Consider the following 17,953-nt stretch of genomic DNA (forward strand, 5'->3'; position numbering starts at 1 on the left):
GGGAGCACAGTTGGCTGATTGCACCTTCATTGGGGTGGACGGGCTCATAGTACTGGCTGGAACGACGTTCACGGAATGGTATGAAGCTCATTTTGCACAGGGTTTCCATGTGTTGAAAAACAATCCCTTTTATTCCATGCCAGCCATTATTATAAGACGTCCCCGTTCCCCTAGCAGCCTCCTGTGCTGGGGAGGCCCTTGTTCAATCACGAGAAGGCATGTTGGAATTCATCTACTCAAAAATGCAACATCTACTGTGTGGAACCAGAAGTGGACTCAATGTCATGTACCTTCAGAAATGTCCACTCTCACTGCACATTACAGCTTTCGATTGAATGATACCTGTTAGATAACAGTGACTAAAACCTCACGTGTATTTCACTGTCAGCATGTAATTTTCTACAACAATCCCAGCTGCTCCATCACATAATAAAGATTTGAACAATTCAAATTGTCTCCACTTGTATAGTTCTTGCTGTAAACATTCCATTCGGCAGACTGCAATTAAGATGTTATTCTATTCATACAGAATAATTCACTGTGCTCCTGTATCCATCTGAGAGTCCTTTGTTTTGGATGGGGACAGACATGCCACAGGGGTGCCGAGGTACTCATCAGCATTGCTGAACAGTGGGGTGAAAGAGAGAGTCCCTAGCCTGGCGCTCCAGGGGAAACCTGGGGACCCTCTGCCTTTAAAGTGGTAATTTGCCCAGGCCGGAGGGAGGCATGCGATTAAATTGAAATGTCTTTGACGCGGGACTGACAGCACTGACAGGTGTTGTTGTCTATCTGAACCACCTTCGGGCATGAAGTGAGGAGAGAGGAGAGACGCCGAGCGGATTTCACAAATCAAAACATGCTCCACCAAATTGAACACTGTCGGACCGGTAGGCTACTGACAGGGATTTGGTTTAGTCTGGTAAATCTGGTGAAGAACAAAGTCAAGTGAATGAGCCAGAGAGAACGCTTGACCACGATCTGTCTAAATGAGGGCCTGCAATGATTTTGACCTCAGGCAAGGCCTTTAGTTGAATTAGTATTAGCTGTAATGTGCCTTTAAGACTTGGGTAATGATATCTGATAACTAAGGAAAGAGAAGACAGGAGAAGGAAAAGGAGGAACAGTACTGTGGGCAAGAAGGAGTAACTTTAACTCAGCCAGGAAGAGAGAAGGTCTTGTCAGCAATGTTAGCAGGGGGAGTATACAGTATCATATAGTTTTGCTGATATCATGAACACTTCTGACTGTGAGACAGCTGGGGGTTCGACCTCAACACTTCAACATGAAGTGAACTGGTGCGTCTCAGTTGGTAACAGCAACACAACGGTTGGTGACAGGTAGCATAGTTGTTAGACCTTTGGGCCAGTATCCGAAAGGTTGCTGGTTCAAATACACCGTGCCGACAAGGTGAAAAATCTGTCGATGTGCCCTTGAGCTTAATCCTAATTTGCTCCAGGGGTGCCGCACTACTATGGCCGACCCTGTAAAACAGCACATTTCACTGCACCTTTCCCTTTTATGTGACAATAAAACAGTTGTAATTACTTGTATTATTATTCCCACAGCGAACACATACACAAAATAAAAATGTACTTTCCGGAAGTAGCTTTGCATAAAAGCTACTGCTAGTGAAACAGTCAGTGAACTACAATGAGAAGGGCCATGAAAAAGGTATTTACAAACAAGGAAGCAGCTACATTATTACCATATTAAATAAGTGACATATTCATCAGACTGCATAATGAGTTTAAGCACGGTTCACTTGAAAGGCCGAGCTATGAGCACTCTGTACTATAACACATTACTACCCCTCGATCCTCATTTACTGTACAGAAATGATTTGAACTGATGAGGTCACGAGTTTAGGCTTGATCACTGACGATTAGTCTGTCTGGCTCTATCTCGCTGGTCTCTGAAGCTTAGTCTCTCTCTCTCTCTCTCTCTCTCTCTCTCTCTCTCTCTCTCTCTCTCTCTCTCTCTCTCTCTCTCTCTCTCTCTCTCTCTCTCTCTCTCTCTCTCTCTCTCTCTCTCTCTCTCTCGCTCTCTCTCTTGCTCTCTCTACAAGACTTCAAACAGTAAGAAGAACACCGTTTTACCAGGTTCGACTCAGGCCACCTAGTCTCTCTCCTATCTCAACCTTTCCCTCTCAGCATTGCTGCAGGAATTAAAGATAAATAGTTCAACATTGGAATTGTAAGTGGTCTGTTCTGTAAAAACACCAAGAACCAAGAAAACATATTTAGTGAATGCATGTCAGTGTCAGCCATAAACCAAATGCTTTGTAAAAGCCCAAAAATCCACGACTTGAAGAAATGGCAGATATATCGTCTGTGGTCCAATCAAAACACATGTATATTAGGCAAATTAACACTTTTGTAGTCATTGTTAATTTGAGCACAACAAACACTTCAAATGGGTTCTAAAAATGCTGAGAAACATGTTTACGCTGTGTAGCAAGTAAGGTTATGTAAGGTTATGTAAGGTTATGTAAGGTAAGGTAATGTAAGGTTATGTAAGGTTATGTAAGGCCATGTAAGGTAATGTAAGGTTATGTAAGGTTATGTAAGGCAATGTAAGGTAATGTAAGGTTATGCAAGGTAATGTAAGGTAATGTAAGGTTATGTAAGGTAATGTAAGGTTATGTAAGGTTATGTAAGGTAATGTAAGGTTATGTAAGGTTATGTAAGGTTATGTAAGGTTATGTGAGGTTATGTAAGGTAATGTAAGGTTATGTAAGGTTATGTAAGGTAATGTAAGGTTATGTAAGGTAATATAAGGTTATGTAAGGTTATGTAAGGTAATGTCACCAACCTAATATCTCAAACTGTTACTTCCTTCAAAATATAATGCCAAGCCCCTTTTGTTGCCCAATTCTGAGATGGAAGACAGTTTCACTTAACTCCATCAAATATGAAACTCTGCAAAAACAAAAGGAGAAATCTAAAATGCTGCATGTTTACGGGTAGCCAATTCAAAGGGGTCTCTTGAGGACTGGGAGTAAAATTAGTCAGGGTATTCAATCAAAGTGAACTGTAAGCAACAACAGGACAGGTAACTATTCTGTTCAGCAGGCATTCATACAGTACAGTATACTAGAGAGAGAAAGAGACAGGGAAAGAGAGAGAGAGGGGGGGGAGTGGGAGACAGAACGAGAGAGACAGAAAGAGAGAGGACGTGGGAAATGGAAAGGAAGAGAAAGAGGAGAGAGAGAGACTGAGAGAGAGGGCGAAAGGAAAGGAATGGAAAGGCCATAGGCCATAGACCATAGGCCACATGGATTTGTGCATAAGAGCATTGCTACCATCCAGCGTTTGAATCTGCTGCCTCCTAGTGGCAATTGTGGAAAGCTGTCAAAGTTTGAACATGATGGAGGGTGGAGACAGAGTCCAGAGCAGTGGTTTTCACAACAGGGTATGTGTGCCTCATCAAGGGTCCTGTGAAGGGTATGACTAGGCTGACACATTCACATCTGACAAAGTTATTCAAATCAAATGTCCATGTATTGTTCTATATGGGATATTTTGCCAGCTTGTCATGATGCAAACACATGTCCACGGTGAAATCGAATAAATCTATACATCACTAGAATAGCCCGAAACATATTGACTTGAGGGTATGCCAATCACTGTTTGAACCGTGTTCTTAGTCTGTCAGAGTCCATTCTAAATAGTTCCCCACACTGCTGTTCAAAAGCTACACTTGAACAGATTTTCCTGGCCTGGTTAGGATATGGTCATGTATGGATATGGTCATGTGAGGAAATGGCCATGTAATATATGGTCATGTAAGGATATGGCCATGTGAGGATATGGATATGGTCATGTGAGGATATGGATATGGTCATGTGAGGATATGGTCATGTGAGGATATGGTCATGTGAGGAAATGGCCATGTAAGTATATGGTCATGTAAGGATATGGCCATGTGAGGATATGGATAGGGTCATGCGAGGATATGGTCATGTGAGGATATGGTCATGTGAGGATATGGCCATGTAAGGATATGGTCATGTGAGGATATGGTCATGTAAGGATATGGTTATGTGAGGATATGGCCATGTAAGGATATGGCCATGTGAGGATATGGATATGGTAATGTGAGGATATGGTCATGTGAGGAAATGGCCATGTAAGTATATGGTCATGTGAGGATATGGTCATGTGAGGATATGGCCATGTAAGGATATGGCCATGTGAGGATATGGATATGGTCATGTGAGGATATGGTCATGTGAGGATATGGCCATGTAAGTATATGGTCATGTAAGGATATGGTCATGTGAGGATATGGATATGGTCATGTGAGGATATGGTCATGTGAGGATGTGGATATGGTCATGTGAGGATATGGTCATGTGAGGATATGGTCATGTGAGGATATGGCCATGTAAGTATATGGTCATGTAAGGATATGGCCATGTGAGGATATGGTCATGTAAGGATATGGCCATGTGAGGATATGGTCATGTAAGGATATGGCCATGTAAGGATATGGCCATGTGAGGATATGGTCATGTGAGGATATGGTCATGTGAGGATATGGCCATGTAAGGATATGGCCATGTAAGGATATGGCCATGTAAGGATATGGCCATGTGAGGATATGGTCATGTAAGGATATGGCCATGTAAGGATATGGCCATGTAAGGATATGGTCATGTGAGGATATGGTCATGTGAGGATATGGCCATGTAAGGATATGGCCATGTGAGGATATGGATATGGTCATGTGAGGATATGGTCATGTGAGGATATGGCCATGTAAGTATATGGTCATGTAAGGATATGGCCATGTGAGGATATGGTCATGTAAGGATATGGCCATGTGAGGATATGGTCATGTAAGGATATGGCCATGTGAGGATATGGATATGGTCATGTGAGGATATGGCCATGTAAGGATATGGCCATGTGAGGATATGGTCATGTAAGGATATGGCCATGTGAGGATATGGATATGGTCATGTGAGGATATGGCCATGTAAGGATATGGCCATGTGGGGATATGGATATGGTCATGTGAGGATATGGTCATGTAAGTATATGGTCATGTGAGGATATGGCCATGTGAGGATATGGTCATGTGAGGATATGTATATGGTCATGTGAGGATACGGTCATGTGAGGAAATGGCCATGTAAGTATATGGTCATGTAAGGATATGGCCATGTGAGGATATGGATATGGTCATGTGAGGATATGGTCATGTAAGGATATGGTCATGTGAGGATATGGTCATGTAAGGATATGGTCATGTGAGGATATGGTCATGTGAGGATATGGTCATGTGAAGATATGGTCATGTAAGGATATGGTCATGTGAGGATATGGTCATGTGAGGATATGGTCATGTAAGGATATGGTCATGTGAGGATATGGTCATGTAAGGATATGGTCATGTGAGGATATGGTCATGTAAGGATATGGTCATGTGAGGATATGGTCATGTGAGGATATGGTCATGTGAGGATATGGTCATGTAAGGATATGGTCATGTGAGGATATGGTCATGTGAGGATATGGTCATGTGAGGATATGGTCATGTAAGGATATGGTCATGTGAGGATATGGTCATGTAAGGATATGGTCATATGAGGATATGGTCATGTAAGGATATGGTCATATGAGGATATGGTCATGTAAGGATATGGTCATATGAGGATATGGTCATGTATGACAGGACGTCCGATAACAACTTCTATGATACATGAACACCCCTTAGTACAAAACCAGAAGAGGAGTGCAGTTTCACACAGTTTCATTTCGGTCTGGTGAGAGGGTATGTGTTGGCCTCTGGCCTTGACATACCAGAACGTCCCTACTGCTGTGTGTGTGTGTGTGTGTGTGTGTGTGTGTGTGTGTGTGTGTGTGTGTGTGTGTGTGTGTGTGTGTGTGTGTGTGTGTGTGTGTGTGTGTGTGTGTGTGTGTGTGTGTGTGTGTGTGTGTGTGTGTGTGCGTGCGTGCGTGCGTGCGTGCGTGCGTGTGCGTGTGTGTATGTGTGTGTGTGTGTGTGTGTGTGTGTGTGTGCGTGCGCTAAAGAGAGAGAGCACATCAGTGCATGTGCAATGCATGTGTGTGTACTGTATGAATGTGTGTGCATTTGTGTGTGTGCATGGGTATACTACATTGGTGCGTGCACACACACTCGTGTGTGAATGTCTCACCTCAGCACATCCTGAGAGTCCTTGTCCGAAGACCTTGAGGAGAACTAAAGCATGGGGCCTCTCCTGGGAGGGGGAGAGAAAGAGACCCTGAACCGATAAGAAACATTTCAGCCCGTAGGAACGAGGTGTCCTAACCCTCTCCCTCCTTCCTCGCTGTGCTGTTGATGTCTGTGAGGAAGATAGTAGATTATGTAGCAAGTTTATCCTCCACTACCATGGCGAGCAATGACAGCCAATCAGCCTTAGCTGAGACACTGAGGCTTTGTCGTGCTTGTTGCTGGTTACTTTATGTAATGTACCTATTTTTTTAGGGGGTTGCTCTGGCCCCTGCAGGTGCATGTTATGCCATGGCCTGAAACCAAGGAGGTGGGCTAAGTGCTGACGGAGCTCAGAAAACAGCTACTCTGTCTTTCTCAAACATCTTCAAGGTCTCTGGGGAGGGATAAATGCCCACGAGAAGGTGTTTGCTTTGGGGAGAGAGCTCTGGATCTGCACAGGGTAAGTCAGCTTCTTTTGGATGATTTTCACCTGATAATAATATAGACCTAAAACTCTATCCTACAGGCTCAGGCAGAGAATAAAGTCTATTTTAGGATTTTCACATGTGCTGTTAAGCAAATAATTATTAAGAATGTGTTAATTGCAGTTATTGTCTTATTCAATGAGTGAAGTCCTGAAAATTATTTTCAACGTATCCTAAAGTAATATTTCTTGTGCAAAGTTGCCGATACATGATCAAATATGAATCACTTCGTTTTTTTATGTTATTTTAATGACATTGCATACGTTTTCAAATCCAAAGAGTTAATTCTGTGGGGTTGTCTGTGTCTCTCCCTTCTTAGGTCCACACAGCGGCCGATTCAAGGGGGGTATCTGTACTCGCTGTTCCTTTTTCCTATGCATATACCTCTTTGAGATCTAGCTTTAAAGAGGCATAGGGCATGGGAAAATGGGGCTGCAGAGGTATTTCACCGACCGGACTACCCCTGGTCAACCAGCACAGCCCTAAGTTCTCCCTGTTCCCCCATCTTGGACCTGAACCAGAGAACCGCAGAAAACAAAACCACAACAAGAAACCCTGAACTCAGTGGAGAGACTGTACCATACCTCGTCACGAGAAACTGTGTTTTACAATGTCCTGAAATATTCTATTGTCATTTCCTTTATTTTGTATTTTTGATGATGAAACTATAGTATATTTCGTCGATGTCCAAGTTGTTGTTTTATTGCCTGCTTTCTATATTGATGTGTTGTCCACCTAGTGGGTCGAATTGTCTGGTGTTGTTCAGTAACAGTCTATAAAAAAAAATGTTGGGCTGAAGAACCAATTATTGATCTTCAAATGTCTTATTTTCTGTTACAGGACAAATGTATCCCTTCGATTGGATAACCATGAATAGTTAGTGAGTAATCAGACAATCAAATCTTAAATTGATTTACATTTGAGTTATTCTTTGACATAGTTTAAATAACACCATACCACCTTATACCATGCAGAAACGACACTATGACGATTTTAACAGAACATTCACAAATGAATAAGATTTCAAGGAATGGCCATCTTTATAAGGTCAAGGGCATTGCAAAATATGATTTAGATCTCAGTAAAGTCCCCCATTAGCTTAGTTATGAAAAGGTTACACTTTAATAATTAAACAGTCGTGTTTCCTCAAGCCTATGAGATGTAAAGAAATATATAAGGCAGTTATGGTAAAGAAAAAGGTTTGAAATAATGTGTTTCTGATCTTATCATACAAATTTTCCAAAAAACAGCAATCTCCGTGATTTTCCAAAATTACGCAATGTTCTTAAAACTATGCTGGTTTCTAAGAACTATGCACGGTTCTAAGAATCTTGCCTTTAATTCTGAGAATTCAGTTGCAATAGATGCTTGTACTTCTTGAATAACATCGACCTGTATCAGAGCCATCTGTAGCCAAGGATAAACTGGAAGAGTGAGTGATGGGAGAATAACATGAGTGCTCATTATGCAGAAAACAGCCATTGAGACTACTATTCCCACCCTCCTCAGTCCTGTCGGCTCCCCTCCGTCTGTAGCCATTCAGCCACAGAGCAGTCAGCTCTTAGCAGGGCAGTTAGCACATTCTGACATTACTACACATGTTAGTTTGTCACAATGGTGAATTATTAACATTAACCATAAAGTAAACTGCAGTTTATTTTTAAATACTGTCATAAACATTCATGTTGTGCCTCCTAGTGGGTATTACCAGAATAATGTTTTGTCAACCAATGACAGAAAGTGTATATAAATGATATGTCTGTTGCTCAGTTTGTAGTATTTTTTATTTACTTCATCCTGTGATTTATTTAATTACAACAAACTGTGTTCTTGACACAATTTTCGTAAACAATCAATCAGATATTGTGCCTGATACAACTCATACAGTAAATGGATGAGTCGCACTTACAAAATAAGTGAAATAAAATGTTTTTCTTCCATGTCTCCTCAACACCTGGAAACAATCTAGTTCAACCTAGAGACAATCCCTTCCTACCCAATACCCACCCTCAGATCAAACAAACTCAGATGGACTGATTCAGATTTAGCTGGCTTTAGATATTAACAATAGTTTATTCACTCAGAAATGGACTGTTTGGAATGATGAATTTAAGAGGTATCTATTGTTGTACTAAAAATACAGTGATTTAAACAAATCTAAAAAATATTTTTTTAAATAGGCCTACACTATCCTTTCCATTTAGCTTAGACACTACCATAATATTTGATGTTTGAGAATGAATGTCAAAGTAACTTCCAGTAGCCAAACAGTTACCCCTGAGTTCCTTTAGGTCCCCAACACCACACTCATATGCAGATCACCATTTTGGTCATGCAAAAACATTGCCTCTCAGTCTACAGACAAGTGGGAAAAGCAATAACATATTTAACCATTGGTTGTTATCTGTGCCTTACCAAACTTAATGCAAGAAGCAAAACAAATCATGAGGATTTTTTTTGCAGAGCCCAATACCAGTCCTGTATTCAATAGACCAATACCAACAGCAATAGGTGTGAGTATCCCTTAGATTTTGCATAAACCATAGATTAGGCAAAAAAATGTATCATTTAGGCCTATTGTTTGGAAACGTGAAACTCTAAATGTCTTTGTTTAATAGAGTGCACAGTCAGTGACTCAATACCAGAGCTGTGATTTTGCTGAACTGGCTACAATTTTTGACATTTACATTTGAGTCATTTAGCAGATGCTCTTATCCAGAGCGATTTACAGTAGTGAGAACATACATTTCCATACTGTAGTGAGTGCATGTACATTTCATACTACTCCTCGATAATATCTGGGCATATTTGACCTCAGATGCACTGCAAGCCCTGAGTGTTGTGTCAGATGTTCTGTTTTTCAGAACCAACTTCACTCAGAACTGGTTGAGATAGAGTGAGCATATCATCCGATTAGAGGGGACATAAATAGACTAGTTTCCACATAAATGTCCCATTGGTAAATGGGATGGACCCTTGAATGACTCCAGAATTGTTTATGACGGAAATTCGGAATGACTCAATCAGCCACCTATTTAGCTGGTATCAACTAATGACTTTAACTTGAGGTAATATACACCTCTAGCAGACTCTAGGGCGCCGTTCCCTCGCGCCTCTCGAGTAAGTGCGAATCCTTCGATTGAGAGACAATAGAGCTCAATGATCTTGTAGATACCTCTTCTTTGATGTCTCTTTCAACCTCTTTGAAGATGCAAATCTCCTGCTAGCGGAGTGCAGGCAAGGCTCGGAGCCACACCATACCACCGGACGCCATCGGAAATATTTGTCTACAGCAGCCGGCATACAGACAGACCTATCTAACTGCATACAGACGTATATATCTATATGCCACTACATGTTGCTGCAGACAGATTGCAGTGGCCTATACTGCCTACTGATATATATATATATATTAACCTTTCTTTAACTAGGCATGTCAGTTAAAAACAAATTCTTATTTTCAATGACGGCCTAGGAACAGTGGGTTAACTAGTCCAACGCTCTAACCACTAGGCTACCCTGCCGCCCTAACCCTAGATACGCCCTATCTAATCAATTTGGATCATTGTGATCATGATGTAGTCTGCATGCTCACAATGTAAAGGGTTGGGTTGAAGAAACGCACCACTGACACCTATGGAATATTTGCTAAACCTATAGAAGGAATGGGCGATACCAAAATAAGCACCAACGAGGATCAACGACAAGTTATTGCCATTCGTTTTATACCGCTTGTTGCGTGACCTTATGACAGGTGTTTAAACACCAAGCAATTGTGTTCTTTCATACACAAGCCATGCTAACGTCCCGTGTAAATAACTCTTCTCATAGCCATATACCCACTTATGATGTCATGGTTTTTATGTTTAGTTGACCTAGAATATGTATTGATTCATTCAACTGGGTAATTCAGTTTAGAACTCTTGATTTTAGATGACGCCTATGAACCTTGGGTTAACTGCCCTTTTCAAGGGCAGAACAGACCGATTGTCAGCTCCGCGGTTCGATCTTGGAACCTTCCGGTTGCTAGGCCAACACTCTAACCACTAGGCTACCTGCTGCCCAGTGTTTGGAAGATTAGTGAACGCAATTGTGAATGAAATGGTAACATGAGCTGGTAACAATTATACATTTTATTTGTGAAAAACGTAATATTCAAATGTTTACATATATTTATTTATATATACATCAAACGTAGTACTTTGCAAGTAATTAAAATGTCTACAATAGCCTCAAAACAGACAACAACGATGGAGACAGATACAAATTCCCCAATTGGAATCAACCAGTTGCGAGTCAAATAATTAAACAGAAGTTCACTATTAAAACAGAAGTTATACTTTAAGAATCAGTCTTTAGGATTGCTGGCCAGTCAGTAGTAACAGGGCGCCAACATCATGGGGTGAATTGGTTTTCCATGAATCATCTGTTGCAAAGGGACTCTCTGAATGTGATGAGGGCAGAGCGCTTGTGTTCTCTGGGCGAAGTTGTGGAGCTGTCCACCAGGCGCTTGGTGCTGAAATGACGGAGCGGCGTAGACCAGCGGAGGCAGCAGAGATGCTGGAGGAGAAAATAATTCTGGTCGGAGGTCTTGGACCTCGCGTTTCAGCTTCATCCTTCTGTTTTGAAACCATGTTTTCACCTGAAAGGAAATAATATAATATGATATATTAATGAATGCTAACGTTGTAATGGTGTTTCTTAATCAAACCATTAAATCCAAGTCGAGAAGACATGTCGTAGCTTAGGCTATGGCTTGTGTCCTTACCTGAGTTTCAGAGAGCTTCATTTTCTCAGCAATCTTTCTCCTCTGAGTTGTACCGAGGTATTTGTGTTTGTTGAATGTTCGTTCTAGTCTGCAAATCTGATCAGAGGTGAACTTGGTTCTCATCCTGCGGTGTAGTGCATACTCGCCGTCGCTATCGTCCCCCACCTCGCTCTCAGAGCCCGACGTGTCGCCACAGCTATCTGGAAAGGTAAACAAACAAAATAGTCAGTCATTCATCCAGAAATCACTTCATCCAGAAATCACAAGTAGGCGTATATGTAACACACTCCAACATCAAATGCTCAAATCGATTGTTTTGAGGGGGGAAATTATACACGAACTGTTTGGAGATGATGGAGTGTAGTCGTCTTTAGCAGCAAGCTCGTTCATGTCGACATGAAGGATCACTTCAGTAGGTCCTTTTGGCTCAACTGCAACTTGATTATACGTTGATGGAGCCCGGGGAACAACTACACAAGGCATGCGGGACCTTGTCCTGTCATGTGTGGTCTCTTCTTCGATGTCCACCTGGTCCGTTGAAGTGTTGTAAATACTTTGAGATAGCCATTCGACTGAGAAGTTCGCCATGGTGTGCCCTCTTGTTGGTGCGATCTGGTGGTCTGTTGTATGTAAGGCCTCGAACCTCGGGTCCTCGCTCTATATAGCAGACACCCCACTGTATTTGCATATGCAAAGGTCTCTCAACCGAACGATTACAAACCGTGATGGTCTGTGTAATGGATATTAATAGATGTTGCAATCGTTGATGTGTCCCAGCGCCACCATGTCTGAGTATGCTATGAAACTCGGTCTAGTCAGGTATAGCCTCCTAGTTGCCCATCTCAGAATGAAATTATTTAGGTATGTCAATTACTAAAGAGTATGACTTTATGATAGGCCATTATGAGATTAGAGTAGACGGGGTTAAACACAATTGTAGGCCACTGCTTTGATTATATTACATTATTTCATTTGGAAAAGTAAATACTTTTTTATGTCAATAGCATCGACATGATTTATTGATAGCCTACAATAATCTAACGGGGAAATATATAGGCCCTATATATCCATGCAATGCAAATATTACCCCAAAATGTACGATGGCATACGGCCTTTTCTATACGTAAAATTATCTTTTGCGCTGATATTCTATGGGGCCAGGCTACTGTAACTATCATTTGTGAGACCATTGTTCCAGACGTAGACAGAAGCGCCCAGGTGTCTGCTCACCAACATGAAGCTGATTGCTGATGAGGACCAATTGTATGTCTGACACAGTGGGTGTGAATGCGTCAAGCATGCCTAAACGGAAAATGAGAGAACCACATTTGATCTCTGTTTACTTGTGAATTTGAAAGGGCATTTGCTTTAGGCCCCTGGCGAATCGTGAATCTCAAGCAACCATGTTCCATAGCAGGTCTCAATGCAGTTCCTATATTTCATTCAGCACATCAACATCACTGCACTTCTTCATAATACCTGCACTGGTTTTGATTGATTGTTTACGGCCAACTGGACAATGACTGGCTTTCACATGTATTTATATAGACAAAGTTATCCTATCTATTTCCTACCGCAAGACATAGGGTCTCAGCAATCGTATCACATAATCCCATTGTTACCCCAGGCACAACATCAAACCTGAGATCGGACTATTTAGCACACAAAACCCCAGACTCTCTGGAGCCAGTCCCTAGGGCTCATGTGGTAAGTGTAAACTCATCAATGACAGGCTCAATTAGGACTAATTGTTGACCATGATCTCCCCGTTAGCTAACATTTGAAGTGCCGCATTAGAGACAAACAGAATTAGTTGACGCGCATATGAAAGCACAGTATGTGGGCCACTGATTGTGGTGAACAAGAGAGGGAAGTGACGTAGATGATACAGCCTAAAATGTAACTGGTCTGTCAGATTTTCATTGATTCGTAGGTAAATTCATCACGGTTACCACGCTATATGCAAAGGCCAATATATAATTCGTTTTGTAGGCCTAAGATTTGTTACTTGGTAGTCATGGGCCAACATCAGGGAGAGTAGCTGCTGCCTTGGCAGTTTTGGCCTACAGCTCTGTTCAACAGCGTCTACACTAATCCCATAAAGGCCTATAATGAAGTCATAATAATTGAAATGCCTAAATAATTGAATTCTTAGATGGGCAAGTACGGAGTTCATGGGGATCCTTAATAAATACAAAACATACAAATATCACTGTTGGTTAATGTAAGTAAACATTTCACGGTAAGGTTGTTGTATTCGGCGCAGTGACATACACGTTTGCTTTGATTTGGGAAGCTACCAGATTGACAATCCAGGCCCAAGAGCCAATCAACTGATCCCCAACCACACTTCGTTTCATGACCCTGGAGCATCTATTCTTGAACGATAGATCAATGTGATCTATTCATGGTACCCCTAATCATGTAATCAAAATAATGCGATCATCCTACATTTAACAGAATTGATTAATCTGTCCATATGGCCCTTGACAGCAACTATTGTCGCTGTCAAACGTGAAAAGGTGAAACGTGAAATTGCATACGAAAGTAGAAAAGTACGGTTGTAATATAAGATAGACTTTATTGAATGATAAATATAATTTGAACATCTGTACATCTTTAAAGAAATATAAAACATGTTCACGTCCAAGAAATTTCACTCGAATTTAGTGATCGAGTGTAAAGTTCAGTCTGTAGCTTTTAATGTCCTTAGTAGAAATATGCGTAAGGGTGTTGATGAGAAACCATCTGTTCCATGGGGATCTGTTGCACCATGGGCTGGTATATCACGTGGTTTGCAGCGGGGGAGAGTTGCTGTTCACCGAAGCCGTGGTACTGAAATGGTCGAATGGGCTGGAACATCATCTGAGACTGAACTGGACACTCTTGGAGCTCCCTCTTCAGTTTCATCCTCCTGTTCTGAAACCAAGTTCTCACCTGAAACATAACATGAAAATGGATTAGAACAAAATGAACACTAATGTAATCGAATGAAATATAAATACACATTGTATAGGCCTAATGACAATAATGTGCATACCCACTGAGCACAAACGGGTTGAGTCAACGTTGTTTGAACCAACGTGGAATAGACGTTTAATTGACATCTGTGTCCAGTGGGTAGTTTACATTTTATGTTTATGTTCTTACCTGAGTTTCAGAGAGGTTCAACTTCAGTGCCGTTTTGACTCTTTCTCCAGCATCTGGATATTTGTGTGTGTTGAAAATCTTCTCCAGCTTTTCTATCTGCTCCGGTGTGAACCTAGTACGCACACGTCGTTGGCCACCGTCTCTCTCTCCCTCGCTCGCCTCTTCCACAGAGGGACATTCCGAGGAGACCGCCTCACTGTCATACCCCGACGTGTACCCGCTGGTTTCTGAAACTGTGATACCATTGTCAGTGAATACACTTCAATAAAACACCCATCATTAATCATGTAAAATATGTTTTATTATTGTTATTATTGTATCGTATAGTAAATTATACTTACGACTTGGGGAAGAACACGTTATCGGATACAGAGGTGAGCTCAACCTGGATTCTAGATTTTGGGGTTCTTCAGTGGAATCCGTGAGTTCAATCCTCGTGGTCTTTGGTTTTGGTTGGAGGTAGACCTTGTTATAAAATGTTGGCGGTTGAGGCTGGACCATACAAGGAACATGGGGTCTGCAGTAGGTTGGTATAGTGTCCACAGGTCCTTCTTTCGGGTTGGTGTTGTGATTGCTCTGTGCGAGCCAATCGACAGAGAAGACCTTGACCATGTTTGCCTCTAGGAGCTCTGTGTTGGTCAGCATACTATCTAAAGAGGGCCAGAGAATGTTGTGACAAGACCTGTTGAGGGCCCTCCCTATAAAGGCCCGACCCACTTAAAATTGTGCATATGCAAAGGCGTGTGTTAACGCCTGATCGATTCCCAGTGATTGGGGCCTAATGCCTCGTTGTTGAAGCCTTTCACATCCTGATTGTGTGAAAGCCTGGCGCCACCAAGTCTGTGAGAACCAGTTGAGCTGGTGCATTTGTCTGCCTCAGCTGAAAGTATACCGAAACATCACATACAGAGGCGGAGTGTCCTCATCTGCATCATAGTTCAAAGGATGTTATATGTTGACACAATGTGTGTATTTAATATTAATAAAAATAAGAACTTGACGTTTAAGTTGTATTCCAGAGCGAATAGATCACACTGAAAACAGCAGACCAATTAAAAACACTATCTAATCAATATAACAGGATTTGCCATAGGCCCAGACTTAATAAAAAAGCAAACCTCAATACGACTAAACTTGTAACACCATGCTGCAACACAAGTTAGTGAGGAGACAATTGTGTCTATATCTGTACCTTGTGATCCCAGAGGTGACACCACAGTGCTGGGGCGATCTTTGTTCCTGGGGCCAGTAGTTTATCCTGATCTGGTAACCTAAACAGGTACAACTCCAGACCTTCTCCAGTATTAGGTGATTAACCAGTTGTAAAAAGGTTTTATGTGGGCTATGATGGGACCAGAGGATTTTCTAATCAGGTCACATGGTTTTAAAAAAACGGCAAAACTCCTGGCCTTGGGGAGGATAAAACCCCTGTCAAACTGCAGCAACCTTGTACTTGTTCATATTCATTATATTTAAAGCCAGACTAACAGGGGGTATCCTCTAGCCTACACAGAAACAGTGACAGCAACATGATTGGACAATATAACTGCTTTGTGCATGTTTGCATCATGTAGGCCTAATAACTCCCGGTCTATTGTGATTATTGATTCAACTTGGGCTGACTAGGCTACCTAGACCTATTAAATCCAAAATGATTGACAGATAATTTTTGCAAGAGTTGACAAATCGCGAGGCTAATCGGTCTAAAAAACAGCACTTTGCCCCTCCCTTTAACGCTTTTGCAACAATATATTTTATTAAACTAAACCAAAAGTGGTGGAGTTCTGCACCCCACCTGATTGAGACGTTTAAAGCCGGTCGTGGGATCGTACACATACATTTCATGTAATCACTGTGGCCTCTATGATTTTATGGGAATGGAATGATATTTTATAATCCTTTATAGTTGACCACTCTGATATTAATTATTTAAATGCTTTTACACAACATTGCAGTCTGATCATTTACATCATTCCTTTCTAAGCCCTTTCCACAACACTAAAATCAAATGTAAAGCAAAGGCAAGTAAAATACTACTCTAATGGTTTAGCATTAACACCTCTTCGATACCCCGGTGAGCACTGGCGCCACTGGCCCAACAGACAGCATTTGGCGCAGTCGGTTTAAACATTACAGATCAAAGGTATTACAGTAGCAACACAATTAGGTTTGATTGTAATGTAAATAAGGGAGAGCAAGCTCTAAAGAAGTCTGAAAAACGCCTACAATGGCTACAGTACATGTGGTTTTGCATAGCTTACACATGCGTAAAGTATCCCCAAAGAGGCCTGTCCAAAATTGCATTCCAGCCAGATGTTCGCCAGAAAGAATGTCAAAAACATCTAGAAATGGGAAGGTGAAGAAATTTGGTGAACCCAAATGATCCAACCAGGCCAATGTCGCCAGGTGTCCCTTCTCTCTGTATACGAAGCCCTTCACGTGTTTCAGTCTCTTCAGATGGAAGACCCCCAGCAGCTACGGGACAATACCCCTAAAATTATCGCTTAGCTATGACAATGCAGATAAGGATATATTGAATGTCTCCTTTATCGATGATCTGACTATTGCTTCTCAGCCTCCCAATTACGACCCTTTATCTCGAGTGCTTTGAAGAGGTGCCCTGATCCCGTCAGATAACAATGGAAGCTGTCCGGTCCTCACGGGACGCCGCCGGGGGAAGTCGCTTCCATACAGAGCATATTTCCTCGCCTCTGTGGCAACGTCCTTAGTAGTCGGAGACAAATTGGACGCACAACTACAACATCTCCACACACAATGAGCCTGCCACTGACGCATGCTCTCCGGTCCTCAGCGATCAGGTCGTTTTTGTTTGTTTGTGGTGTTGCTATAAATCCATACAAAAACACAAGTAAGATACAATACATATTTTCATAGATTGAGTTTGCTTCTCATTTTAAGCATGGTGGGCTACATTCTCGTCCCCTGGTTGATGAATTATATAAAAATCAGGAACTTTTCTTTCAGTCAGAAAATATATGACCATATGTGGGAAAACACACACAAAAAAAGAAGAGGCATTTGGCATAAACTAACATATTTAGCACATTTACATCAGACTCTGAAACGTGAAAGATTACAAGGTCATTTACTTTGCGTTTTTAGATGCTTGAAATAGTGCTAGGAGACATACAATAATTGTAACCACAGCACTTAATTCTCATACTCAGTACATCATTTAAAACGATAATTAACTTAACAAGATGTCAATGTGCTAAATATGGGAGTATAATTATGCCAATGTTTATGTTTTTGTTTTGCCACATGCATGTATGTTGATATATTTTTTGGGGGACTGAAAGAAAGACAGAACATGTCATGATGTTTTAGC

General features: G+C 41.5%; 2 protein-coding genes and 1 long non-coding RNA gene across 3 annotated transcripts; 1 reads left to right on the plus strand and 2 right to left on the minus strand.

Annotated features, from left to right (window-relative positions):
- The first annotated feature begins 6,315 nt into the window (after positions 1-6,315).
- Positions 6,316-7,491, plus strand: LOC112253406. The gene is made up of 2 exons (XR_002954005.2): positions 6,316-6,661; positions 7,006-7,491. It is a non-coding gene; the product is annotated as an uncharacterized LOC112253406 (long non-coding RNA).
- A 3,398-nt stretch (positions 7,492-10,889) lies between these two features.
- vent (ventral expressed homeobox) lies at positions 10,890-12,306 on the minus strand. The gene is made up of 3 exons (XM_024425464.2): positions 11,796-12,306; positions 11,455-11,654; positions 10,890-11,328 (listed from the first exon to the last, which is right to left on the minus strand). Exons 1-3 carry the CDS (start codon positions 12,040-12,042, stop codon positions 11,059-11,061), a joined length of 717 nt encoding a protein of 238 aa, XP_024281232.2. The 5' UTR covers positions 12,043-12,306; the 3' UTR covers positions 10,890-11,058.
- Positions 12,307-14,028: 1,722 nt separating this feature from the next.
- On the minus strand, positions 14,029-17,924 carry vox (ventral homeobox). The gene is made up of 3 exons (XM_042323485.1): positions 14,946-17,924; positions 14,605-14,837; positions 14,029-14,391 (listed from the first exon to the last, which is right to left on the minus strand). The coding sequence occupies exons 1-3, from the start codon at positions 15,247-15,249 to the stop codon at positions 14,164-14,166; spliced, it is 765 nt and encodes a 254-aa protein (XP_042179419.1). The 5' UTR covers positions 15,250-17,924; the 3' UTR covers positions 14,029-14,163.
- Between the last annotated feature and the right edge of the window lie 29 nt (positions 17,925-17,953).

Source organism: Oncorhynchus tshawytscha, linkage group LG06 (genome assembly GCF_018296145.1).
Source record: "Oncorhynchus tshawytscha isolate Ot180627B linkage group LG06, Otsh_v2.0, whole genome shotgun sequence".
NCBI lineage: Eukaryota > Metazoa > Chordata > Actinopteri > Salmoniformes > Salmonidae > Oncorhynchus > Oncorhynchus tshawytscha.

Excerpts from the sequence above, each read along its gene's own strand:
- vent (XM_024425464.2), bottom strand. The coding sequence starts at position 12,042 with ATGGCGAACTTCTCAGTCGAATGGCTATCTCAAAGTATTTACAACACT. Across the intron at positions 11,655-11,795 it reads CACTCCATCATCTCCAAACA|ATAGCTGTGGCGACACGTCG; the intron begins GTTCGTGTATAA and ends TTACCTTTCCAG. Across the intron at positions 11,329-11,454 it reads TGAAGCTCTCTGAAACTCAG|GTGAAAACATGGTTTCAAAA; the intron begins GTAAGGACACAA and ends ATTTCCTTTCAG.
- vox (XM_042323485.1), bottom strand. The coding sequence starts at position 15,249 with ATGCTGACCAACACAGAGCTCCTAGAGGCAAACATGGTCAAGGTCTTC. Across the intron at positions 14,838-14,945 it reads AACGTGTTCTTCCCCAAGTC|TTTCAGAAACCAGCGGGTAC; the intron begins GTAAGTATAATT and ends ATGGTATCACAG. Across the intron at positions 14,392-14,604 it reads TGAACCTCTCTGAAACTCAG|GTGAGAACTTGGTTTCAGAA; the intron begins GTAAGAACATAA and ends GTTATGTTTCAG.